Source organism: Agelaius phoeniceus, chromosome 6, assembly GCF_051311805.1.
Source record: "Agelaius phoeniceus isolate bAgePho1 chromosome 6, bAgePho1.hap1, whole genome shotgun sequence".
In the NCBI taxonomy this organism is placed as follows: Eukaryota; Metazoa; Chordata; class Aves; order Passeriformes; family Icteridae; genus Agelaius; species Agelaius phoeniceus.
The window spans coordinates 49,639,673-49,666,371 of NC_135270.1; the positions used below are offsets into that span (position 1 = coordinate 49,639,673).

At 42.6% G+C, this 26,699-nt stretch overlaps 1 protein-coding gene across 3 annotated transcripts in view; it reads right to left on the reverse strand.

Moving 5' to 3' along the window:
* The window catches only part of SYNE3 (spectrin repeat containing nuclear envelope family member 3), a 75,901-nt gene that overhangs the window by 32,822 nt on the left and 16,380 nt on the right, over positions 1-26,699 (reverse strand). For 2 of the 3 annotated variants that reach the window (XM_077180653.1, XM_054635764.2), the window contains exons 2-6: positions 10,313-10,470; positions 7,206-7,378; positions 6,486-6,795; positions 1,432-1,593; positions 370-714 (exon numbers count right to left, since the gene is read on the reverse strand). In XM_077180653.1, coding sequence (XP_077036768.1) covers positions 370-714; positions 1,432-1,593; positions 6,486-6,795; positions 7,206-7,378; positions 10,313-10,470 — 1,148 coding nt within the window. Of the gene's footprint in view, positions 1-369; positions 715-1,431; positions 1,594-6,485; positions 6,796-7,205; positions 7,379-10,312; positions 10,471-21,482; positions 21,586-26,699 lie in introns of those variants that run through there. The other variant, XM_054635763.2, reaches the window with a different exon arrangement.

A 26,699-nucleotide genomic window follows, 5' to 3' on the forward strand; every position in this document is an offset into this window, starting at 1 on the left:
TGAGTCTTCAATGCACTTGTGTCTGTGTATATATATACATATTCAGTGAGGCATTAATTTCCTGCTTCTTTTTAAGTGGAGCAATTGTGTTGCTTGCTCTGTATTGTGCTCTTTTTGCATATGATCCCTTTGAACTCTAGGCATAAACTGCAGCACATCCTCCAACCCTGCTCCTCCTGTGCAGCGTAAAATGAAGGCTGGGGCAGTTGATTCCATTGTTGGCAGCCACATTTTCCTCAGTGTGTTTCACACACACTCATACTCCTTCCTTATCATCCCTAACCAATGGGACAGGCATCTGTTGGATGTGACTATGCATGTCCAGTCTCTGGCTGCACTTGATCCTCCACACAAAGAATAACAACTTACATTGCATTTTTTCCACAGAATTACAAACTCATCTTCAGTCTTTTCCCCTTCCCCAGGGTCCAGGTCATTTTCTAGTCTCTGTAGGTCTTTCCTCAGCTGCTGGATGTCTGCTTCTAATTGTCTGGCTTGGGACTCATAGGCACTTTCAGACTGTTGGATCTTGAGCAATCTCTCCTCCTCCTCACTACTCAGCAGTTTCAACTTCTCCAAGGCTTTTCTTAGCTCTTCAAGTTCATCCTTCAGTCTTGCAGATCCAAGTGGAGAGGTATTCTGAATCACCTCTGCACACTGATTTTCAAGGTGCTTCCATTTCTTTCCACCACTCCTAATGTCTTTGGCAATTTCCTGCAAAAAGAAGTTAAATAAAGATTATCTGCAGGAATTGGAAGCTGGAGAAAAAGCTGAAATCAGTAGGAAAAAAGACCACCTCTCCTCGTTGTACGTATTTTGGTTTTCACTTATTATTTCAAAATATGTCTTTTTTCAAGAGACCAGAAGCCAGGGTTAGTCATCTGACTGCCTTCTGAGTAATACTAATTGTCATTGCTTCTGAAAATATTGGTTTTCATTAATGCTTATAACTTGAGATCCCTGACAAAGAGGGAGCTGCAGGCACTAGACATATATTAATAGTTGGATCTCAGAGATTTTAAGCTAAACATTAAAAGCATTAGCACCAAAATAAAGGATATTGTCCTGAAAACTGGTATTTTCATCACCAGCTCTAAACTCTCAAAAACTGTGAACTTCAGGGTCTAACTGGATCATGTTTACCAAATCTGATTTATTTAAACAAGATTCTCGAAGAATCACATAACCGTTTGAGCTCAGGCTTTAAGAAAAACAAACCAGACCAGTTTGTGACTCATACTGGAAAAACCATACATACAAACAGTTTCAGGACCTCTTACAACTCATCTGCCCTAGCCCATGCTAAAATCACCATCTATTTTGTATGTGTAATTCTTTTCTCAAGAACACCCTTGTATGGTTCGAGCAACACACATGGGCATGAAAAACACACAATCCTAGCTCCTTGTTAGAGCTATATTGTTCAAGGACCTTCAGTGCCTTTAGCTTGTCCTCTGTTGAAGTCTTGGTTGCTCCTCCAATGCAGCAGTTTAATTTCTCTGTGACACCACTCAGCCACGACTGAAACTGGGTGACATTGGCGCTGTACTGCTCATGTTCCTTGGTTATAGTTTCAAGCAGTTTCACTCTGTTCTGTAACAAGAGACATCAGAAGTGGTGAGAACTGTGCTTATCTGGCTCTTTTTCCTTTACATTGTAACCCAGAATTTATAAACAAGACTCCCTTTTCATGAGCCCTGATAACACTTGGCCTCCACAGGAATTCAAAGTTTACCTTGAGAAACAGAACACCAAAGTACACAAAGGCTTGCTCCTGTCTGGACTTTGCTGCAGGCTCTCAATGTCTGAGTCTCCAAGAACACAAAGTGCAAGGCCCTGTCAGCTGAATTTCTGGCTTTCCAAAACATCCTACTCTCTCATTAGAAGAAGAAAAGAGACAGAAGTTTGTTTCTGGTCTTCACTTTGAGAGACAAGCAGTTACATTCCTCTTGTGGGTTAAAAATAAACATGAGCACATCTTATCTCTCCAAATGAAATAAAAGAATGCAGTAGAGGCATGAAAATTGTTTTAAATAGTTTTCATTATTTAAACAGACTGCATTGAAAATGACCATCACCTCCAATTGTGTGGTCCAGGCAGTTTTGTACTTACTCAGCAGGTCACAAACTATTCTGTGGTGATATCACAGACTCTGGAAGCAAATTCAAGCCAATGGAAAGCAGGCTTCATTTTTCAAGTTACTGCCTGTGCACCCTATAACCAACAATCCCTGAATTTACAAAGGCCTGCACATCATGAGCTGCTGCCTGCTGATCCAGTCTGGCACTCCTCACAAGTCAGAGTCACATTTGCTCAGACTGGCCTTGTTTGCCAGCCCAAGTTCAGGTCTTTTTGATTTTGACACAAATCACCTGCTCTGTTTCACTAGTACAATATTCAACATAAGTATTATCTTCTGCAAAATCAGACTGATTTTTTCTTGCCCTTCTCCAGTTGGCATGGAGAGCAATTGAGGTACACTGTGGTTACATTAGATTAAAAAAAAAAAATCACTCCTTGTGCAATCCATTTAGAGCTTACAGCAAGCTTGAAAGCACCCTTTGCTCTCACAGACAATGGGCCAAGTTTCATTTTGTGTAATACAGGACACAGCACTGGCCTCTGAGCAGCTGCCCTCCAGGGCAATAAAGTGACAGCTGCAATGGTGGGTAGAGCTCAAAAGTCCCCTTTGCATTTCCCTTGCCCCTGTGAGGCTCTGGACAGGTCCCCAAACCTGCCAAGCTGCCTGAGGTGGCAGTGAGCCATGTCCATTCTGCCAGCCTGCTCTCCAGCCAGGCCAGCAGGATCCCCCATGTGCTGGGGGTGGCAGTCTCTCTGGGACTCTGCCCTTCACCCTTGGGACAGGCTATGCCCATGGTGCTCTACAAAGCCACCACCCTGCAAGTGGAACACCACCAGCCTGTTTTTCACACTGCCACTTCAGTCTCTGCTGACTTTTGCAAATCCTGAGTGACTCCCCTCAAGTTAGCTGACCTGCTGTGAGATAAAAGAGGGACAGCTAAGGGACACTTGTTTCCCACGGAAGATGAAATTATTAGAGCATGACCTTTAATAGCACCAGCCATACACAGGTTTGGATGAAACCAAAGGGTAGAATTATGACTGCAGACTTCTGTGTCCAGCAGAACACCTCACTTGCTAAATCCCCATGTGTTAATTCAATTCTCAAATCTGCAGAGGCTAAACAGTTCATGCTTCAACCTCAAGTCAAGGATCTGAAGAAGACAGCCTTACAGCAGTGTAAAAGGGCCACACATCAAAGTGACCCAATTCAGGCTAAGCTTATTGACTCCAGGGGATTATTTTACTGGCAGAAGCTCCAAACGACATAAATCAGAATAAAAAGCAGAGATGTTATTAAACTCAAAAATCTTAGGCTGATATACAGGGGTTTCAAAAGGAAGTCAATACAACCTACCCTTGGCCAGCTAAAATAAAGGAATAAGCAGTCTGGGTTGGTCTGTGAGGTCAAGGAATAGATGCCATGGATCTGGACAGACTGTGCTAGTTGTCACACAAAAAGCTTAGAAAAGGTTGGCTGAGCCTTCCTCCCACAAGAGTTAAGCAGGAAAACTTTCCAATGATGAAAAATAAGGTATCACCTGCTCCTGTTAGGTTAGCTGCTTGGAGAGCAGCACAGTGGGAAATTCAACATCCATATTCATTATGCTATCATGAGGAGACATGCCCAGCCCTGGCTACTCAAGGAAGGTGGACAGAGGCTTAGGAAGCCCTGTCCCCTAAGCTCCCTTCACAGTCAGGGAAGGCAAATAAGCCCCCTCTGGAAGGCAATCTAGAGCACATAGAGGAAGTTCCTACTTTAAATCCCTCTGTAGTGTCTCAAGGAGAGTACAGAAAGCTCCTGTAGCCCTTCCTGGCACTTTTAGTCTTACCCTTGGGGTACCTTTGCAAACTATTGTAAGTATCTAGGTTTCACTTAACAGAGACAACACAGACTGAAATGAATCTGATGTGCTCAGAAGTATTTAATATATTTCCTAAATATCAACTTCCCATATATCAAAACTTTTCTTAGCATCTTCAATCATCATTTATGCTGAAACATACAACCATTTACATCTGCATATTTTTAATTTCATGGGCAAGGGAAAGCATGTAGGAAATGGCTGCCACATCTAACAATATTCCTATCAATGTAATTAAAAGATATGCTTTAAAAATTTGGGAATGTTAAAGACACATGTTAGCATGAAGAAAAAAAAAAAAACCTCCCACCATTTGCTCATACCAAAGAAGCAATATCACAGGCAAACCATTTAAGAAACACTGTCCAAGAGCCTGCCTTCTGATAGAGCTGGACAACTGCACAGGGTCTAAAAATGCCCTTCAAGCACCAGAGTAACAAACACCAGCGAGCTCCTGTGCTCACGCATTCAGCTGGCATCTGCAAGTCACATTTAGTCTGGCCTCTCATCATGTGAGGAGCCAGAACAACTTACAAATCCCCTTACAACTCCTGTGTCTCTTCCATTCATTCATTCATTCATTCCTGCCCACTGCAAGAGGTGGCAAGATTTCCCTAACAAGTGTTATGCTTTCCAACACAATTCCCAAGGTGCCTGTCACTTTGGCATTAGATAATAAACTCCTCATTTACTTCAGTTGCGAAATCCAAGGCTTTCCAACTCCCTTCTTTGTTCCATACCTCCTGAAAGAGAGATTTCTTAGCTGGATTCTCTCAATCCATCCTTCTACGAAATGTGGTATTTATAACCAATGCCAAAGAAAAGCTTTTTCTCGAGTCTCAGTTGGCTGGAAACATAAAGACATATTTTGTCTAACTAGTATGAGCCACTTCCTGATCTCATTTACACCAGCACATATCCAAGTCGGTTAGAGAAATCACACCATGTAAAATCAGTCTCACAAAGGTCACATCCTGGCTTTGAGTATTCAAATTACTTATCTAAAAGAACAGCTTTATTAAAATAACTAATGACTGTCTCCAGCTTCAAAACCAAAGACATTTTTGGTGAGGAGGGAGTGAATGATAATTTTAAATGGCAATCTAGACAGACAACACCTGAATTCCCAGGAACCTTCTTATTTGAATACCCAGATGCCTTGTAATCAAGGGATCTACCTTTAAAAATAAATAATCAGTGTTATGGCCCAAGTCTGCTGGTGGTTTCTCTGTGGCAGCTGCAGCTATAGAATTTCCAAACATACTCTAGATTTTGGAGAGACATGAGCAGTAGCTGTATATTTATGGCTAAAAAATATCTGAACTACATGCTCACAAAAGATGCCAGCTTAGGGGTTTTCTGTCCCTTTTGGGGCTTGGGGTATTTTACTTCAAAAGAGAAAATGTATCTATGAGGCAAGCAGGGCAATGGAACAAGCATCTGAATGTTGTTGTTCCTCCAGTGTGATCTGAAGTTAACTTTGTACAACGGCATCCAGGGAGGGAAAGCATCCATCACTGTCAGGCTCCTGTTCTGGACTGGTGTGTAGGTGTGGGAATTAATAGAAGGCAGCATTATAACAGAGGCAGATAGCAGAACCAATGTAATGAAAATTACTTCTATTTGCACCAGGTAATTCCAGCCTATGAAATTCTGGAATGAACAAAAACTAGGTTTTAATTTCTATAAGTTTGGTATAGATGTGTCTATATATATATGTATTTAAAATACCCCTTCAGGTATTTCTATTGATTTGATTAGTAAGAAATTGAATTCTTCTGCCTATTCACAGATGTCTGCCCCTCAGCCATATCACATGGTCTAATCCTGTCATTATTTGAGTTTTAGAAGTACAAGCATTTTCTGAAATCTCTACGCAAAAACAGGGTGAAAGGAAATCACTAGTATTAAAAGATGAAGCAGGATATCTTACACCAGCCTATCTGACAACTGTTCAAGCTGGAAGATTAGTATTGGGCAAGAATTAGTATCTTTGTGCATGAAAATCTTTCAGATAGTGGAAGTGGCCACTGAGCAAAGTGTTGGGCCAGAGCTGACTCCCACCCTCTGTGTTTCCCAGTTCTGCAGGCAGGGAGGGCAGTTCTGGGTCTCAACTAATCCTACTTCCTCCAGCAAGGCTGTGTCCATGTAATATTCCCTGGCTCCTGGCATGGGTACTCTGCATCTGGTTATACATGAACCACTAATGTGCTGAAAGATGAGGAACAATTCAAACTTTATACAGAGATGACCTAAAGCAATATTCACTAGGTCACAGCAAGCAGCCTGCAGTTACTTTACAGCAACACACTATAAAGCACCATGTAAGAGCATCCCAATTAACATGACCCTAGGAGAACAGCTCATCTTGGGACCTGACAATTGTTTCAAACAGTCCATTGACTGAAAGCACAGGGATCCTCAGCTCTGCTTCCTTTTGCATCCCTACCAGGTAAACCCCATCACTCAAGGGGCAAGTAGCATACAGCACTATAGATGGGAGGAATTTGAACACCTCCCACTCTTTATAAGTGTACCTGAGCTTCTTGCCTGATTCCTTCATATTCCACTCTCATTTTCTTCTGAGCATCCTCATCAACGCTGGGGTCACCTATCCTGCTGAACAATGAAGCAGCTTCCTCCAGCAGCCTTTCCAGCAGAACTGACTGATTTAGGACATCATTCTGCAAAACCTGAGCGTGGCTCAGCTGCCACTGCTTCTCCTTTAAGCCAAGCTGTAACTCAATGTCAGGCTCCAAGGTGACCCTCATGTTGTGAATCCATGTGTAAAACTCATTCTGGGCTTTCAGGTACTCGCTCCAGTGCAGCCAGACCCACTCAATGCGGCTGTTGGGGAGAGAAGAGAGAGGAGTTAGATGAAATGATGATGGGAGCAGTGGAGACCAACAATTTCAAAAGGCCTTCAAAGCAGTGCACAAGGTTCTCAGCAGTTTTAACTTGCTCTGACTTCTCAGGGTTTTGGTTCACTTCCCAGGTCCTCTCTGCTTTGGGGAGGAAATATTCTGTACAAGGTCCTGACCAAACTCATCATTGCAGACCATGGGGTGGGTGGGCCAGGTTGTGAAGGCAGAGCACTGAGGTTTCACTGATCCCTTCTCCCCACAAAATGCTCATGGGACTGGGATTAGCAGGGAATTGCTATCTACAATCCAGGGAGCAGAGAGAAGCAGGAAGCACTTTATGAAAGCCCTGGAGGAAAGAGCTGCCTCAACACAGCCAAGATGTGTTTGTCTTACCTGTGACAATGAGTGATGTATATGGCTGTCTCTTCCCACAAGGCTTTAATGTCTTTCAGTTTAGAGAGTACCTCATGCTTCTTCTCCTCACTGATGCTGCGAAGAGCAGCATCCGCCTTCACAAGAATCAAGTCCATTTTCAAGCTGCCTTCTGGTTCCAGGGCACGTATTTTCTGTGAGAAAAACAAATTATACTGAAAGCATGGAAAGAAAACAAGGATAATTGATGAAATGTTAACTTTGTTTTTACCCAGGAATCATGAACTCATAGAATCATTTAGGTTGGAAAGACCCTCACAATCACCGAGTCCAGTTGTTAACACGACACTACCATGGGATGGAAACATTTCTCTACAGCACAGACAATTAACTCTTCCCACCTAACTCCCTGCTGCAGTTTCTCCTGAAAGGAAAATAATGTTTATTCTTAAACATCATAAAGAACTGAATCTAATTGAATACCACACAGCAGTTGAAAAACATTTAAGTTAGCTAAAAAAACAGACCATCCTCTATGAAATAGCTGTGGCTGTGTTTCCATTGCTGTTATAAGGTTACAGCACTGTGTTGCCACAGGCCAGCTGCTCTTCCCCACCTGCCAAAGCACAAAGAGGCAACCTCCACAGGCTACACTGCAACCTCTCCATTTTAAGCTATACTATAAGAAATCATGAAGCATATTAAAAAGGCTTTCTAGTGCAAATAAAGGTTGGTTTAGAAAAGAAGCCAAGAGAAACTAGTGGAATTTTCTGCCTGCTACCAAATCTTGCTTCAACCCTAAATTGTTAAGTTATGAATTGGTGAAAATGTGTGTCTTACACAAATAGGAATGCCAGGAACTGAAAGTGGAGTCATCTAATTTTAAGTATCCAGAGATGGAAAAATCAGCACAAATTCTGTATAATTTAACAGATTAATCATCCCCCAATTCAGATGTCAACTTTCAACATTACTTTATCCAAACTTCTGATACTATCAAATTAGCTTTTCTTGCTGCTCTTCCATAAACTCCTGGCAAACTGAAGACTTTCCAGTTTGAAGAAAAAGGCTTCTACAATGAAAACACCAAGATTTCCAAAATCAGCAATTACTTTTGTTAAAAATGAGGCCTATGGGATTTGATTATGTCAGCTATTGCAAAGGTGAGACAAGTAAAAGGCCTTTGGATCTCCAGCCCCACATTCTGGGAAAAGCAAAACCTGTTCTTTTGGCATGTAGGCAGCACACCTGCCTGTGATGTATCAACAGTTGTTTGCAGAAATTATTTACTAAGAAAGGTGTGATTAACACAATCCAGGGAAGCAGGGCAAAGGGCAGGGCAAAGCAGGAAAATACAAGCCACAGCTATCATCCAACAGGTGAAGTGTAAGACTAAAGCTGTATTCTAAGCCTGATATTTCCAGCAATTAGAAGCAAACAACAGCTAGAGAGAAAGCAGTGGCTGTACAGTAATTTTTCTTTTTCAAATCTGTTTTTTACATGACTTGTCTCATTGGCTGACATTTTCATTAACAAATTAACAGAAAATAAACCACAGGAAGGAAGCATGAAAAAAATCTGGCAAGCCAGGTGCAAAAAAAGAACTGAAAACCAAACAGTGGATTTGAACACAGCCAATAGGTGAAGCAGTGAGCACATCATGAGGACATCTGAGCTGGAGACAGAAGCCAGGCCCAGAAGGGAGGCAGGATGAAGGAGCAGCACGGGGTTAAGGTATACACAGGAAGAAAGAACTTGTCAATCTTTAGAATGATGAATCTCCAAAGTGTGAGTTGAAAGAATTTCTTAATATGACTTTTTGCATGTTACAGACCTCCTGTAAAGCCCACAGAAGTAAACAGGCTTCAGCAGTTCAGGCCATATCACATCACCACAAATCTCTAGACCCTATAACTTGTTATCTCTGCCATGAATGTTCCCCCTTTGCCAAACTACCACTCTTCTACTCGAGTTCCTGTGTCTCTTGTGTGTTTCTTGAGACTGTACACATTATAGCTTTCCAGACAAAAGAAAAGGATGAAAATAATTTAAGGTTAGAAAAATAAAACTACAGACCAAGACAAAATGCTTCAGATTTTTATGACTGACATGCAAGTCTAGCCACCATCCATCACTCCATGAACAGTCTCTGTATTATGCCACAGGCAAGATCCATCCTCCAATAAACCACAGTTAAGGTAAAAGGCTGAAGACATCACTGCAAACTACCTCATCATCCATGTAAGCCTGCAACTTTTTTGTTACACTTCAGAAGAGGCAGATCAAATATAAGTAGACACACAAAAGGAGAGGCTTTGGGGTAAGCAACAATGGGAAAGATCTTGCCATTTAAATTAAAGAACAGATTACTTGGAATTACAGGTAATAAAAGTATAAAAATAGTTTAAATGTTAGTCATAGAAAGATCACCACTCCCTCCAATGGTACAAATGGGACAAACAGGAGTGTTTCCTTCTCTGAGATTACAAGACCTAGATAACATCTAATGAAACTGAAGTTAATGAATGTGAAATCATTGTAAGAGAGCAGGCACAATCTGCAACAGGATCTCACTGAGAAGAGTTATAAAACAGATTAAGTAAAACCAGGAAAAAAAAAGAGAACTTTTACCTTTTCATTGAACAGATCATAAAGGGGATCTGTAAACCCTGTTATCATCAGGGTTATGGAAAAGGACAAAGGAATTACTCTAAAACAGCCCATTACCAGGACACTGCAATCTTTTTCTATCAGTGCCAGAGTCCTGGAGGGGGTGGAACACTATGATCTGATTCTTTTATACTGCATGCTGGTTGTCTGCAAATTACTATGGTAATTGCAAGCAGCAACCAAATTGTTCCAGGCTTGAGGAGAGTGTAAACATTTTAACCTGCCAAACCTGCTGCTAGTGTTCCAAATCAATATGAAAATCTTGGAAGCCAGTGACAGCAAATTGCCATCCTCTTTTTCTACATCTGTAAACAATTTGCAAATAGAAAATTTAAAAGAATACTGATGTGAACCCATCCACACAGGCCCAATGCTCCAACAAGCAGGGGCAGCTGACAATATCCTGATGGAAAACTCCTGAGTGAGAGCCACCTCTGAATCCCATTGCCTTCCCTTACCTCAGTCTCTCTCAGTCTGGCTTCCAGGGCAGATCGAGGTCCTTTGGTGTTGTCATTGATCCTCAGTCTCTCTTGGATGGCCTTCATCCAAGCTTCTGCATTCTCCACGCTGCTGTCAAATTCATCCTGGAGCTGCTGAGTCATCGCATTTGAGGAAGCTGAAAGGACAGAAAACAGGGAGGTAAGCAGGTTTTGGGTAAGATCTGAGCAGGAATGAAAGGCAATCCAAAGGAGAAAGGGAGAGAAGTTAATGATGTTGTGGCTTTCCTTTTTGAACAGTAATACCAAAAGCTGCAGCAGGATCGCTGTTCAGTTGAGCACAGAGAACATATCCACAGTGCAGCTTTCCCAAATGAAAATACACCAGGAAACAAAAAGAAGGTGGAGAACTGTGGGAGGATCCTTTACAATAAACAGACTTAATTCAAAGCTTTTAAATGAGATTAATTTGGTGTTTGTGTGTATTCCAGATTAGCTACACCAAACACAAACACCTTCTGTTTCTTCCCAGAGCCATGTCAGTGTAAAACTCTTCCAATGCCCTTCCAGGCTCATGTACTGAGCACCTGACACCAGAGTAATGAAGTACTTTGGCACATGCTTAACTTAGAGGTGCTACAACTGCTGTTGTAGAGGTGTTAAAGCTGCTGAGAACAGGATCAGCTGCTTAGACTCTCAGTTAACTTCTGCTGAGACCATGCAGAGGTTACCTGAATGCACATGCAGTGAGTCTGGGATACATAGGCAATGGGAACTGGCCAGCAACTTCCAAGACAAACCACAAACAAGACTTTGCAGGGGATTATCAGCCCTGGTGGATGTCTTCTTTTGCCATTTCTTTTATTCCATACCAGGCTCCAAGCTTTTAATTTTGCTCTCCCTCTCTCCTGCTGCCCATTCCCAATCAGCAGGAACGTGTGATGCTTGGTTGCTCTGTTGATGTCTCTGTTTAGAGCACAAGCTCTCCACTGCCCAGACAGGCTCCTTTGTGCCTGTACAACAGAGCAGAGCCATCCTAGGCTCACCCCTAGGACTGCTGGACTAAACTCCACTAATAAGGATGAGCCATAACAGAGCATCCTGTAGGTCAGCTCCACTGAAGTGAACAGAATGAGTGCCACTGCCATTCAATGGGTTTGGATCACATCCTACAACTACTGCCAGCCAAGCAGCCAGTGTTTTGTGGAAAATAAAATATTCTTCCTCTTCGTTATTCATCATTGAAAGATTTTTTCAGGACAAAGTTTGAGACTTAATTACTGAGCCCAAGTTTGTTATGCAGAATTCAGTTCCACAGAGCTCCTCAGCTTCCATGAAACAATTCATGTGGAAGAAGTGCTCAGTGTGAGAGGCAGAGCATGGCTCCTGGTGAAGCTGGGCCAATGGTGCTTTGCAACCACCATAGCTCTCAGCAGCTCAGTCTTTGCAAGAGAGAGCCATCATCTGCTCAAGCAGAAAGCTCCCCACCATCCTGCCAATGTTCCTCTCCACGAGGTAAAAGGATTCATGCAATACTAGGTCCTTCCCTGCAGCTCCCAGTCAGTTTTCTTCCACATTGGACCAGAGAAAACAAAATGTCAGCATTCACACTGTTGCTTCCTGGCTGTCAGCAGGCTTTCTACTCAACAGGTCCCAGAACAGAACAAAAGAACTGCAGAGCAGCTACTACACCACCCATGGGGAGAGCTGGAGCAGAGGATGGGGTCAGAGCTCCGTTGCAGACCAGCAGAGTTGCATTTTCATGAAAGATGGAATTCCTACCTAAGTGAGACTTGTCAGACAGGACAGAATCTAAGGCTGTAGCTCTCAGAACCTGAGAGTAGCTTTAGAAAGAGTGACCTCACCTTGAGAAGTTTTTAAAAATAAAACAGGACGTACTGGATTTAGCGAGGGTGGTGTGGCATGGGGCAGCTACTCCCTCTCTCCAATATAAAAAACATGACAGGATATTTAATTAAAGCTAAAATCATTGACTTACATCACAACAGTGCTAAAGAGGAAGCCAGCTAATGGAGTAATGTTATTTTCAGTGGATTGCTAGATAGCTGTGTCCTTCTCCAACTATGACTGGTTCAGAACTGACATTTCTGAACTACAATAATCCAGTTCTTGGAAAAGAGCACACATCTCATCACAGCTGAAAAACCAACTCATTTTCACATCAACATTTCTCACTATATCTGGCAGTTGTAGAGGGACTGTCCTCTAAAACTCCCCTAGTTACATACATACATACATTTCTAGGCAAACAGTTTTTGAATGCTGAAGTATGAGCTGTGGTGGTTCCAAATTATGCTACTGTGAAACAAAAACTCACAGGGCATTTGCTGGATAGACCCTGACGAGAAGTGGCATTCATTTCTAGGAGAGGTTTCTATTCCTGGCAACATCCATATCATATTTAAAACTGGCTTCAGTACTCCAGTCATGGAGTAGCCAATACAGAACATAACGTTATCCTAGTCCTATTTTTTACATAAAGTTGAGGGCAATCTAACATGGTTAAGAAGCAGTGGAAAACCTGTTGTCATCCAACAGGAAGAAAACCCCACTCACACTCTGCCCTCACGCTGCTGCTCTCTGAGCACAAGGAATTTCTGTCAAAACCTCACAGTAACACAGCCTCCCCCAACCCACACACAGTCAATCCACGTAAGCAGTCAACACAGGAAACCACAAAAAAAGTTATTTCAGTATTAAGAGCACCAGCTTGCAAAGGAAGAGAAACACTTTGCTACTCCAACTACAGGCAATAAAATATCATTGATTGATTTTGACCAATCAATTCCTGTATCTAGTACCACAAAGATGACTAAATTTAGCACAGACTCAATGCCCATGTGGATTTCATAGTGGTTACAACCTGCAATATCTGACATGGGTTTGGGCTGCCTTTTGAGACCTCCTGTCCTCCCTCTGTGCAGGGCAGCCAGATGCTGGCTGAAGCTATCAGCTACAGTGCCTGACTTTTGCTCTGGAACCCTTCCCAAGCACTAACAGCATGGTTTATATCTGCAAGGTAAAAGTATGATTTCTGACTTACTCTCTGCTTGGGAGGAAGAACAACTGCTGTCTATTTGAGATATGGCAAGATCTGTAACTCCTCTGCAAGTTCTTCTAAAGCTGGGACTAATGATTAGTGGATAAAAGTTAACCATTCAAGAGCATTCACCCCATTTCTCTTGCATCATTGGAACTAAAAGATTGAGCAATACTTCTGGAGATGAAATTAAGCAATAGTTCTGGACCCTGATCAGCACAAAAAGGACAAAGGAGACACAGTGGCTCCTGGAACAGAGCTAAGCTGTGGAGCTGGGCAAAGCCATCATTCACACACCAGCCTGTAACAGCAGCAGACCATTAGGGCCACCTGTACAGTGGTACAACAGCCCCTGTCCCAGGCTCAGCCTCTGGGACCCACTGTGCCATGGAAAGTCTTCCCTTAATCACCAGTGAGATCCTCTGAGCAATTTGTACAAAACTGTTTTTCTCACAGTTATTTTCAAACACATCCAGCTGTTTAAAACCTCTTTCCATTTAATGCCATTTGAATCAGTGTATTAATTCATACTGGGGAAAGCACATTTACACTGTAGAAATCACTTGGCATCTCAATACATGTTACTAAATGAGGGCAATAACTGTGTGTAAGAAATTCTGGCATAGATAATGAGATGCTGAGCAAAACCAAGGTTTATTTGTCCAGATGCAGGAACAGTTTCTTGGCAGAGGTAATGAAAAAGTGTATTTCAGGGTGTTAAACAGAACTGACCCAGGACAGCTCCTGCAGCACCTCCACAGGTTACAAAAAGCACATTTTAGGAACAGGAAAATGTAAGGCAGTTTACCTGCAGAAACCTGTAGTTGACCTTCTCCCACAACACTACTCTTCTTGCTTTCCCTGAATCACCCCTGTGACCCCCAGAACACCTCTTGGCAGTGTCTGGGTAGGCACACCACATTTCAGTGCCACAGAGGGACGATGCCTCAGCCCTTGCCCAACCCTGCCAGATCCACTGCACACCCACAGCACAACCAGGGCTTGCTCTGCTTTGTCTGAGGCTGTTCCATAGCTGCACCTTTGGAGGAGGGAAAGGTGAACACCTGACACAGCCCACCCTTGTCTCAAGTCAGCATCACTCCTCTCCCCTCTCTCACCCAAGCACAAAACCATTTAGCAAGGAGGGAAGTCAGAGTACTCCTACCACCTCTCCCCAAAATCCTGGAGAAGGAAGGGGCAGCTGGAAGGATGCTGGGGGGCACACACACTGTACCCCCAGCTCTCCCACAGGCTGAACACCACAGCATGAATTAGTGAGATCCAAAGCAACAGCAAGCTGGGTTTTGCTTTTAAAATCTGCTCCAGCTGGGCTGGGCTGGGCTGAAGAGATGCAGAGGCAGCTTTGTTTCAGCTTCTTGGAACCATCTTGCTGAAGGAGCAGATAAATGAAGTAGCTGACTGCCCTGCCTCATAGCCCTGGGAGCCAGGGACATCTCTGGGTTTCCACTGCAGACCCTGACACAGACACAGGCAGAGGTCACCCCTCATGTGACCCACGTGGCACTCACTGGGCAATTTCTCTGAGCAGTTCTTAAGTACAGCCACTGCAGGAGCAATGCCAGTGCATCTGATAACTCTTCTGGGACAATGGCAAGACTTATTTAATATTTGTAATACACTACTGAGAGCTTTTGAAGTTATTTTGCAAGTTTTAGGATTGTCCTATTATTTTGCAATATTTCCTAATCAACTATTTTCTCTCTGCCAGTCACACTGGGGGTTCCATCTTTTTGTTGGTTTTTTTTTTTAAATTTAAATCTCTTAAAGCATTTCTTACAACCACTCCCATTTTACACATTCTTTTAAGCCCTACATTTATAGAACACAGGCTTTAAAATTGTTTCAATATGTCTTGGATTCTTATATTCATGTACTACTTGACTGGTTTCCAGAACCCAGTTCTTAAAAAAATAAAAGTACAAAAATGCTCCAGGAAAATTCAAACCACTCACCATTAGGGAGACTATTTTCCAATTATTGAAATACTTCAAACTTTTCATAACTCTTTTCATTTGGTTCTGGGATTGAATGTGGAAAAAAAAAAGCCCACTGAACTGTATCAAATTTTAGACAAATGTATGAGTGTGGAAGCAATTTTGGTTCTGGGAATTGTATCTGGGATAATTTAGTAACTTTTCAGCTTCCCTAGATACTATAAAGGGAGCTCTGAGGAGGCACAGAGCTGGGAGCTCTGTCTGCTTCAGACTGGAGCAGAGGTCAAGACCTGGCACAGACCACAGAGCATTGACCACGGCCTTTCCAAAGTTGAATATTCTTGGTCTACTCCAGGAGGAGCTGCTGTGAATTTTGAATGCAGCCAGCCTTACCAGCCTTCCTGAAAGCCTCCAGGACAGCAGCTGCACCCATGCAGAGCCCAGCTAACCTGCCTGAGTAGGTGCAGAAGCTCTCAAGGTTTCAAATAAAAGGTGCAGTTATTTCCAGCATAATCTTTGAGAGGCTCAAAACATAATCCTATCACTTTGGTCATCTTGCAACACAGCCCTCTCTCTCCTGTGTTACTGGTAGTGAATGTTTATGACAGTCAGCAATTGTTTGTCCTAATTAACAAGCTAGACTGTGAATAGGGGGGGTTTTGGAATAAACACATCCATATCCTCATTACAAGCATCCCCTTCATCCATGGAATGCAACACTCTGAGTACAGACAGCACTCACCCATATCATAGCCTCTTCCTCTCCCTTACAAAACAATCCACAGGAAACCTATGGCTAATGCAAGGCATTCTACCACAACACAGTCACACCTGACAATATTCTCTTTGTTACCAAAACCTGAAAAGCAGAGACATGTTCTGTGTAGGTTAACTCTCAGAAAGTGCCTGACTTTTTTTCAGCCATTTGCTTAAAAACTGATTTCAGACTATGGTGAGAGCCAGTACAAGTGGGATATCTTTTTTTCCCTAAGATTGCTGGGAAAAATATATAATTCCCAGGTCTAAGAAGCCATTTTCTTAAAAAAAAAAAAGGGATTGAAATTTAAAAATAGTTTTATACTTGAATGGAATCATAGCATACACGTAAGGCATTTGAGTCCTGGGGCCATCTTCCCTTCCAGGGAATGATAATCAATAGATCTGCTCACAGCATTTTTATTTCAATCTTCAAGTCATTTGCAAGTTAAAATAGTAAGTGAGGACTCTTAATTACAAGTCTCTCCCCATTCCATACATTTCACACACAAACTTCTGCATTTCCAGGTCACTCTAGGAGACAGGTTGGTCTTCCACGATTCCATTAGATAAGTAAAATGAAGGGTTTAGTTCTGGTCTACAACTTTTTTTTTTACCATCAAGGAGACAGAGCATCTGCATTAGACAGCTGTCTGGTTTAGATTTTGCTTTTCTATCCCCACATTATTGAGTTATAAACAGTCTTTAGAGCGTTTATTCAGTCAGCCCTCCTGGAAAGTAAGGCTATCCTATCCCTTTTACAGATAACAATTTGGGTTCAAAGACACTTTGTTTCTTGCCTCTGAGCAATAAGGAAATACTTGAAAGGACAAGAACAAAGTCGAAGATTCTGTTAATAAATGCTGCAGAGGGTGATTTTCAGCCTCTTCTAATCTGTACCACTTCAAGTGTCTGCTGAGAAGCAGATACCTTTTTAGTGACTTTAAACTTAATGACAAGAGCCTTAATTTTCCTAGTTACCATTCACAGACACTTTAGTCTGGGAAATCACAGGTTTAACACCTCTGCTCTACAACTTCAGGAAGGATTCTTCAGGTCCAGGGAATCTGATGGGGAGATTACCCAGGAGATATCTGTGGGTTTACCAGCAATCTGCATCTTGAGCAGCTGGGGACAAGTTCTCGAGTAGATTTGGTTTCAACTTTTGTCAACTCCCTAAGTTTTACCATCAGTCAGCCAACAAAAATGCCCTGCAAGCCAACAGCATTAGTTTCACAGTCTCTGGAGACTAGAATTTATGTATTCAATTATCTCCCACTTGTCCTCCACAGGACTGTATGATTCCTCAATACTGGGCACCAGTCTCAGCACTGATATACTGATAATAAACCCCTGTAGTATCTGCTCCTTGCCAGAGATCAGTGAACAATCCAGAGTGAATAATATACCTGATAAACCATTTCTCTTTTGCTGATCATATTATTGTGTACAGACAACCTCATTTTCTTAGAGGTGTGGTTATCTCTATTTGCCAAATATACTTTGCAAATTAGTTTTGCTCTGCAGACTATTCCCAAGTAACTCTTCCAGGCAATCCTTCATACCCCAGCTGTGCTGCTTAGCTTTGGTTTGGCATCATGACCCTAATGAGAAATTGCCCATCTTCCCTGGCTAGCTGGGAACAGCTCTCCCTGTTTGAGTGCAGTTTGTCACACGGCAGCTCCCAAGGGCCAGTGCCACAATCAGGACTCCAGAGTGTTAAGCCACATAGGACCAGTGAGCTGTCACAGCACCCTGGCTGAACAGAAGCGCCCTACAGTTAAAAGGATAATACCTCTGTCCCAAAGAGATTACAGAGGACAAGTTGGAAGGGGTTTGGCAATGAAAGAAGGCGTCGGTGTGTACTTAGGGACATGGAGTGATGGAGGGAAGAAAAGGCTGCCACAGCCTTCAGCTGCATTGCCGCTGCTCTGTGCAAGCTGCAGTGCTTCCACCCCCCATGCCCCTCACCTTGGAAGCAGAGATACTCAGAAAGAGACCATCAAGCCCAGCTGGAGCATGTGGCCTCAGCAGAGGCTGGACCTCACACCAGGAAAGGGGAATCACTGCACTGACCCACAGGCTGTGGTGGGACACCCTGGGTAGGAGCCCTGTGATTCCATAGCCAGTTGGTGTGAGAGAGAGGCACTTCCAGGCAAGGAGCCATACCAGAGGTGGGATAATTCACCTTCTTCAGGAACCCTCTGTTCTGAAGTGGTCCACAGTTGTAATATGAATGCTCAGGGCAGCAGGATGTCAATCTGTCTGCAAGTCTGTATTCTTTCCTATTACGCATCACTGTTTCCACATTTGGATCTGGGGGGGTTTTAAACATGCAATTTTTTCCCCTTACAGTGTTAAAATATTTTTTTACTATCATTTGACTATTTCACCTCTGAGTGTGTAACTTGGAGCAATAAGCACACGGCTTTTAAACTCATAAATATTTAGAGTCAAGTATGTACCAGAAATATTTCTTAGAAACTTGCAAGTATTTTGCAAGAATGCTCTAAGGGCACAGGTCTTTTGTCCTATTTAGAACAGCTGAAGGACTAACTCTCCAAACCAGATTTCTCAGATATATCTTTCAAAACATTATCAGTTCAGTTATGCTAATGATATATTTATACAGTGAAAGTGAGACTTATGGAATTGGAAAAAAAGTAGCAAGTAGGACAATATAATTTTAGATACTAAAGCTGTTGATTAAGAGTTATTTTCTTGGGATCAAAGCATATGGTTATGGAAAAATTAGCAGATTTTAACTTGCATGGAACAGAAAGATCCGTTTATATAAAGGAGAAAAATGACCCCTGAAAGAGATGAACACCTGCAATGCTGTCAACATACAGCAGGCTATACCGAAACAGTAAACAGCTATACCTAAACAGTCAGCACTCTGTACATAATTAAAAGTAGTATTTGCATTAATCTGATAATATCAGGCTTTATATTGCAAAACAGCACTGGTTTGTGTTCAGAGAAACCCACAGACAAACAAGGCCTGCCTGTGTCCCAAACAAAACACACTATTGGAACCGTCAGCAACCTCATCCCAGAAACAAAGTAGACCACTGCAAAACGTGGGTTGGGAATTAATTTTGAGTGGTTGAGAACATTTTTGGAATTGAATTAACCAGGCTGCGTTCTCGTGACTCATTTTTGCCTGAAGGGTTGCAGTTTCCACGTCTCTGTCCCCCTCGCACGGTGGGAGCTGGCCAGGCTCTGTGGCTCAGGAGCGCGGCCACATCTGGGCTCGGCCTCACGGGGCCTGCAGCCGGCTGGGACTGCGCGGCGGGCAGGAGAACGCCGTGTTAACACTCCTTTATCCCTGACCGGGACAGAAATCCTGGGCTCTATAAACCCAGAGGGGGTCTCAACCTCTTCCTGCTGAGATTCCTCGACCCTCGAGCGGAGCAAACCGGCAGCAGGAGCCAGCAGTGAGCCGCGTTTGTCGGCAGCCGTCCCCCAGCCAGGGGGACCAGAGGGTTGTTAAAGCTGTTAAATCTGTGATCGCAGATAATGACCGCGCTGAGCAGCACAAAGCCAATGCTGCTGCTTCTCACTCGTGTCATTCACTAGCAACTGCCTTTCGGAATGGAGTATTCCAAGAGACCAGAGCTGTTTCCACCCCCCCGCAAACATCTGAAGAGATCCGGCGGCTCCTGCTCCATTCGGACCCCAAGGGGGCCTCAGGGCGTGCTGCTCCTCAGCAAGTTTGAAAATTCCACCCTAAATATCCCTGGTGTGACAACGTTCACAGGGGTCCGAGGATGAGGGAAGAGATGAGGATCTGACTCCATGTTTCAGAAGGCTTGATTTATTATTTTATGATATATATTATATTAAAACTATACTAAAAGAATAGAAGAAAGGATTTTGTCAGAAGGCTAGCTAAGAATAGAAAAAGAAAGAATGAATAACAAAGGCTTCTGTCTTGGACAGAGAATCCAAGCCAGCTGACTGTGATTCTGTGATTGGCCTTTAATTAGAAACAACCACATGAGACCAATCCCAGATGCCCCTGTTGCATTCCACAGCAGCAGATAACCATTGTTTACATATTGTTCCTGAGGCCTCTCAGCTTCTCAGGAGGAAAAATCCTAAGGAAAGGATTTTTTATAAAAGATGTCTGTGACACCCTGGGACTGCCAGAGAGCTAACACAGAGATACATTTAGAGCAACAGGGGTCCATATCAGCCAAGGGTTGGTACACACACAGGCAGACATAGCACTGCCTCTTCTCAAATACTTGAAAGAAGGAAGAGGTACAAAGCTATAGCTTTGTTTAACCCGAGTAATAACAGAATTCTTCTACAAGGAGTAATAGACATCATGGCACAAACTCAACTTTGGTCTAAAAGAAATAAAAATATCTCCCTACTAGTCTCCAAAGCTATCTTCTAAAGATAACACAAACACCTGCTGTATTTTAAAGGCATTTCATATCACTGAAATTTTTCTCCAGTATTTCCCTTTCAATTTACAGATCAGGGCTCAGCAGGTACCTTGCAAAAGGTTGATTCATAAAACAGGAGAAGCCAGTTATCCTCTTCCTGAAGGAAAATATGTCCAGCTCTGATGAGGACAATTGCTGAAGCACCACAGAGCAGAGCCTCCAATGATCTTGTTTGGGTTCAATGAGCACAACACAAGCAAGAGTGTTTGTGCAAACTATGCTCCCTAGTTAAAAAATAAATCTGAATTTCTTTAGTCCCCTTTTTTTACCTATTGTATACCCCCAGGTCATGTTTCAACAGTTATATATGCGACATTAAACTGAAACTTCAGGGATCTCAGCAGTCCCAGTTCAGCAAACATTTTGGGGCTGTAAAAGCTGCTATCACGTCTTGAGTGCCAGCCACACTCCCAGCTCCCAACAGACTCTCTCTATTAACTTCACCAACTGTCCCTTATCTCCAACCCTTCTGCTGCACACACTGTAAGGATATTTTGGCTTCCTTTCTCCTGCCTTACATCAAGGAGCTCCCACATCCTGGCCTGCTGCTCACAAAACAATTTATCAGGCCTTATTTCACTGCACTGGGCCCTCACCCTTGGGCCCCCACCCTTTCCCCCAGCACTGTGGCAGCAGGCAGGAGGGAGGCGTGGGCTGGCTCTGGAGAAAAGCGCGCGAATGGGCTGATCCTGGCACCCTTCACAGCTGCCTGCTGCCAGAACCCTCTGTCATGGCTCTCCTGCAGCAGGCCACTGACTTCTAGTTCCCCTTCCACTAGAATTCAAATCTCTGAAATTTCAAGACACTTGATATCTTTAACACTTCCATGTCTCTGGGAAATTTAATGCAAAGCAGAAAGTGAGTGCAAAAGTTATTAGGAGCCAAAAGATACAGACACACTGCCTGTCACAACCATCTCACTACATTATGAAATAAATGTAACCTTGTAAAAACCTTACCAAAATCCTGGGAAATCTGGTAAAAAGGGTAGGTGAAAGTCTGTGGTGATTCCATCAAAGTTTCCTGCTGGCTTTCCAGCATGGCATCCACAATCCAGCCTGTTTGCCACTGGGCGTTAGAACAGCAATTCCGCACAGGTGGCAGCACGAGCAAGTCTGGCACGAAGAGAAACCAGTGGCTTCCTCCTTACTAATGTAGAGGAAGCACAGGACTTCCTCTCTGCCTCCTCCCGTGCTGCAGGAGTGAAAGAGGAGATGGCAATCCAAAGATATATCAGTGCAGAAAAAAATAAAAAAAGAGAAAGAAAAGAAACCCAGAGCAGGGCATGCTGCCACTGTTTAAAACATAGGTGAGATTTAAATAGCAATAATCCCCAGAAACTATCTAGTTCAGGTCATCAACTAACAAGCTGGTTAATTCCTGTAAGGATTAATGCTTGAAATTATTATGCCTGACAGATGTTTGCTGAATGGCAACTGAATACACAGGATGGAGACCAGCAAGAAGTAAAAGTGCAGACAGGTACGTCAGAGCTGAGATTTTAGAAATCATTAACTCATGCTCTAACATAATAATAATTTTCCTTATCTTCCACTTCTTTTTTGCTCTCAAGGTCTCTAGCAGGAAATTCCCTTCACAGACTGACACACTAATCTAGATTCTGCTCTCAGTTACAATCATGCAAAACAAAAAGGGAGTTAGCTGATATTTTCAGGAAATACTTCTGCTGCACAATTTGGCTGAATGGAATATACTTTGCAGGCATTACCTGTCCCTCATGATGCAGCATGTGATGAATTTTCCTTCCCTAATTCCCCAAAACTATTGGAAAATATAAAGCAGCATTCTCCCTTGATTAATTAAGATCCTGTTTTTAGACATTCCATAAAACCCACTGGTTTGGTCTATCTAGCCCACTACCATTTGCATCATCCTAATGGTGTAGATCTAATACACTCCAGGACCAAAAGAGGTGCCACTTACTCAAGGTGGTGTAAATCCAAAGCAGGTCCATAAGGCCACAATCTCTCAACCTTTTTAGTTGCTGTATGCCATACTTTATATTACACTAAGCAGCATTTCTAGAATTACAACTAATATGGAGGAGAGGTGGAGAAACCAGTGAAAGCAAAACATGGGGAGTGGGAAACTTGCTTTGAATTCTACCTCCAAATTAGAAGCTACAGATAAAAACAGGGATAAAACTGTGAACCATTTTAGAATCAGGCAGTACAAGGGAAGAGCACGGGGAAAAACTGAAGAGAGGAACAAAGATGGATGAAAACCTAGGTGGAAGAACAACAGTGGAATAGAAAATGTTTATCAAGCTAACCTGTGAAGTTGCTAATACAGAGAATTAACAGAAGACCAGTAGCCTTAGAGAGGCTATGACCCCCGTGTGCAGTGGTGACCTCAGCTCAGCCAACCAAACAGAATTTCAGTAAAAAAAACAAAACCCACAGGACAGAAGAGGAGGAACATCTTAAGAATTAGCAGTGCTGATTGTACCTCTAGAGAGGGAACTGATATATCAGCTGTTTTCCAACTGTCTTATTAGCCTTTTGCTAACATGAATAATCCTCAGAACTATATGAATACCTCAAAACACATCAGGATGAGAACATCTCAAAACACATGCAGACTGAACTATATGATGCCTAGGGGACATAAACTGGAGATTGGTCCACTTATCTGAAGTCAAATCATGTTGTTTTAGAACTGTGTTGTTTGAATGGGGGGTTTTAAATGCCTATAAGTGAACCCCTTTATTACTTTTCCCTTGCTCTCTCTCTCTCTTGTGGTATATCCACAGTCACTGCAAATTTGCCATAGTCCTGACAAGAAAAATTAAATTAATATTTTAAAAAAAGTACTGAAACTAGTAGTACTGAAGAAGCAGAGCAAATGTGGCTAACATCAGCTATGCACAGCAGCTTCTAAAGCAAGGTAAGAATCAGTCTCTTTGGATGACCAATCCAGAAGGCAAAGGAGCTCCCCTGGTGAGTACAGACAGCCACAAGCTAAAGGCAGCAATGAGAGGATCAAACTAACAGTGAAAAATGCAGCATTCCCACAAAACTTTCTGTAAGTTAGTATCAAAACATGTTTAAAATATATAAATACCACATTACCACTTGAGCATAATTCCCTTTAGAGTGAACTTGATTTTCCCGTATTTTTTAAGGAAACCAGGTTCAAGAAAATATTCCAAATGTCCCCACAACATCTGACCTGCCATTCTCTTTTTTCCCATATAAAGAAGTCCATTTTCAGTTTCAGCAAGGGATGAATTTTTTTCCCACTCTTCTGGCCAGCTATCATTTCTGTTGTGGTAGCAGAAAGCATTTGAATGGCCCCTTCTTTGGGCTGACATGTCTAAGCTCAAAGAGGGATTCAGTTACATCTGTAACTGTGGTAACATCTGCTGTAGCTGTAACTCTTGTAACACATCTGTTGGATGATCTCAGATTACCTGGCAGCCCGTGGGCACTGAGAAGGAAACATTTCTGCAAACCCAGTGCAGCCCACGGAGTTAAATGACTACACTGCCCCACTGATTAATCTACTGTAAGTGATACTCAGGGCAGGGTGGCCTCATTGCCCGCTAACAGTCTGCATCTTCAAGCAGGCAGGGATGTATTTGTCCTCTAACTGCTCAGGAGACAGACTTCATCACCCCAGCAGGGTTGAAAGGGTTATAAATTATAGTGTTGTCTGGGCTCTGACAAAGAGCTGTGAAACCCCTTACACAGGAAACAGAGCAGCAGTATAAAAATCTTTCTTCAACCATAGCAACTGTGTTATACATTCTTACTACTCTGCAGAACATATTTCTAACTATGTTTTGGTTGTGAATTAGAATAACATTGGTATAAAGGGACTGTCAGTGCAAGTGCTTCTCACCAAAGAATCTGGTTGGGAATTGCTGTGAAAGGACTTTTCAGAAAAGAAACACATCATGCAATCAGGTTGTCCTAAGTACTGGGCTCGGAGGTACTGTCAGGGACAGCACAGACAGGTGTCAAGCTCTTGATCTCTCTTTCTGGTTTTACACAGTTTCACTCTGTGTAAATAATGAATTGTTATGAAGAACCTTATCATTATGCACAGCCTAATGATTCAGGTGTCCCACCTGGCAAGCTGAGCATCTTAAAGGTCTGGCTTAGGTCATCATTATGCTCTGTTCCATTCAGCAAGGAAAAACAAACAGACAAAAAAGTATTTTGATTTACCAGTTAGCATTAAAAGAAGCAAACAAAAAAAAAATTCAACCCAGACACCAAACCAAACTCTGAAAAATGTCAGATCTGGTCTGAGCCAGACTAAAAGAACCAAGAAGTAGGTTAGCTGCTGATACAGTCGCTTAGCTGAGAAAAACATCTATTTGCAAATCCCCAAACTAAGGTGTAACCTGCTAGTAGCAATAACAGCACTTCACAAATACCAGTGATAGCTGACACAGGAAGGGCGCTATAGAAAAAAATAACCTGCAGAGCACTGAAGCACATCCAGGCAGATTCCTCAGCACTGACTAACTACAATAACTAACTAACAATCCAACAATAAAAGGACTTAAAAAAAAAAAAAAAGGTGGGGGCTGTGACATTTTAAGTATTGGGATTAAACGTGCCGACATAATTACTTATAAAAGTGGTTTTAATAAACACCTTCAGCTCTTTCATCAGACAGCAAATACAGAATGCAGACCAGAATGACAGCACCAGCTCTCCTCCATCATGAGGTATTTACAGAATCATGGAATGGCTGAGCTTGGAAGGGACCACTGGAGCTCATCTAATCCAACCTCCCTGCTCAGTCTGGGTCACCTAGTAAAGAATGTTACTCAGGATTGTGCCCAGATGGCTTTTGAGTCTCTATTATCACCATATGCAATATCTGGACAAGCAAAGATCTGAAGGGAGAAATAAAGTAACACTGAAGACAAAAATACCATTAGGGTTGCTGGTAGCTCCATCCCAAACAGGAATTTCTCTTGTAGGAAAAAAAACAAACAAAACCAAACCAAAAACAACACCCCCAAAACAAACAAACAAGCAACAACAACCTAAACAAACAAAAAATAACCAAAGATGCTTGAAATATTTTCCTTTTTGTTAGTCTGCAGACATGTTCTGTATATTGGCATTTCACACCAGCAGCTCAACTAATGGAGTCAGAAGGTTTATAATCTGAGGAGACAAGAGAAAATCCCAGGCTCTGGTAAAGCCAAGGGCAATACTGTCACAGAGCCAAGATTTCTACTCTGACTCCTGTGGACTTAAAAGACAAGGCAACAAGTAAATTTTTCCTTGGGTACTCTCTTAATCTGGAGATCTAAATGAATGCGCGTCTGCGGCGTTTACTGAGCCAGTGTTATTAGCCAGGGTTAAAGCCTTGTACTTCACACAAAGCCTGTGCTTACCCTGCTGCACCTATAGAGCAATTCTGCTGACTTACATAAGAAACATCACCTACATTTGCCAGCTGCTGTCATCTGCCATTCATGTAACCACTAGCAAAGACTCAAGTGCTCATGCAAAGACTCTTGGATTAAGAAAAATCAGTCATCTAAGCTAAAGGAAATGCACAGCCTGGGGAAGAACTGACAGCTTCAGAACTGACAGAAATTATTTCTTTTATTTAGTCACAGAAACCTTAAGGTAGGAGGATATTTTCTCCCATGACCCAGTCTTTGCATGTAACTGATTTGAAAATGCAGTGGGTACATTAGTGCTTGTACACTTTCCACCTTCAGCTTCCCTGAACTCCTTCAGGCTGTACCCACAATGGGGCACAGAGCCTGGATAAAGACCAGCTGTTACATCTCTCAAACTACTCCTCAGTCAGCAACAACACATGTTCTTATGATAAAATTGCCTCATTAAAATGGCAGGAAAATAACACAAGCATCTAATGCTTTAAATCACAAACACTTCTATGTGAGATGGAGATAAAACACAGCCAAAAGTAACCTCTACACTTTTTTCACTGTTTAATTTGTTATTGTTGTCCTGTCAGCCCAGATGAGTGAGTAGGCGAGTCAGTGTGTGAGATAATCTTTTAGGATGAAAACACCAGTGTTGGTTTTAAAATAAAACGGTACCCAGATCCACTGTGGGTGGTTTACTCTGTCACACCTGTGACACCCTCCCACCTGGTACCTCCAACACAGCTGCCACACACACCAAGAGTACCCTGTGGGATAAGATGTTAGT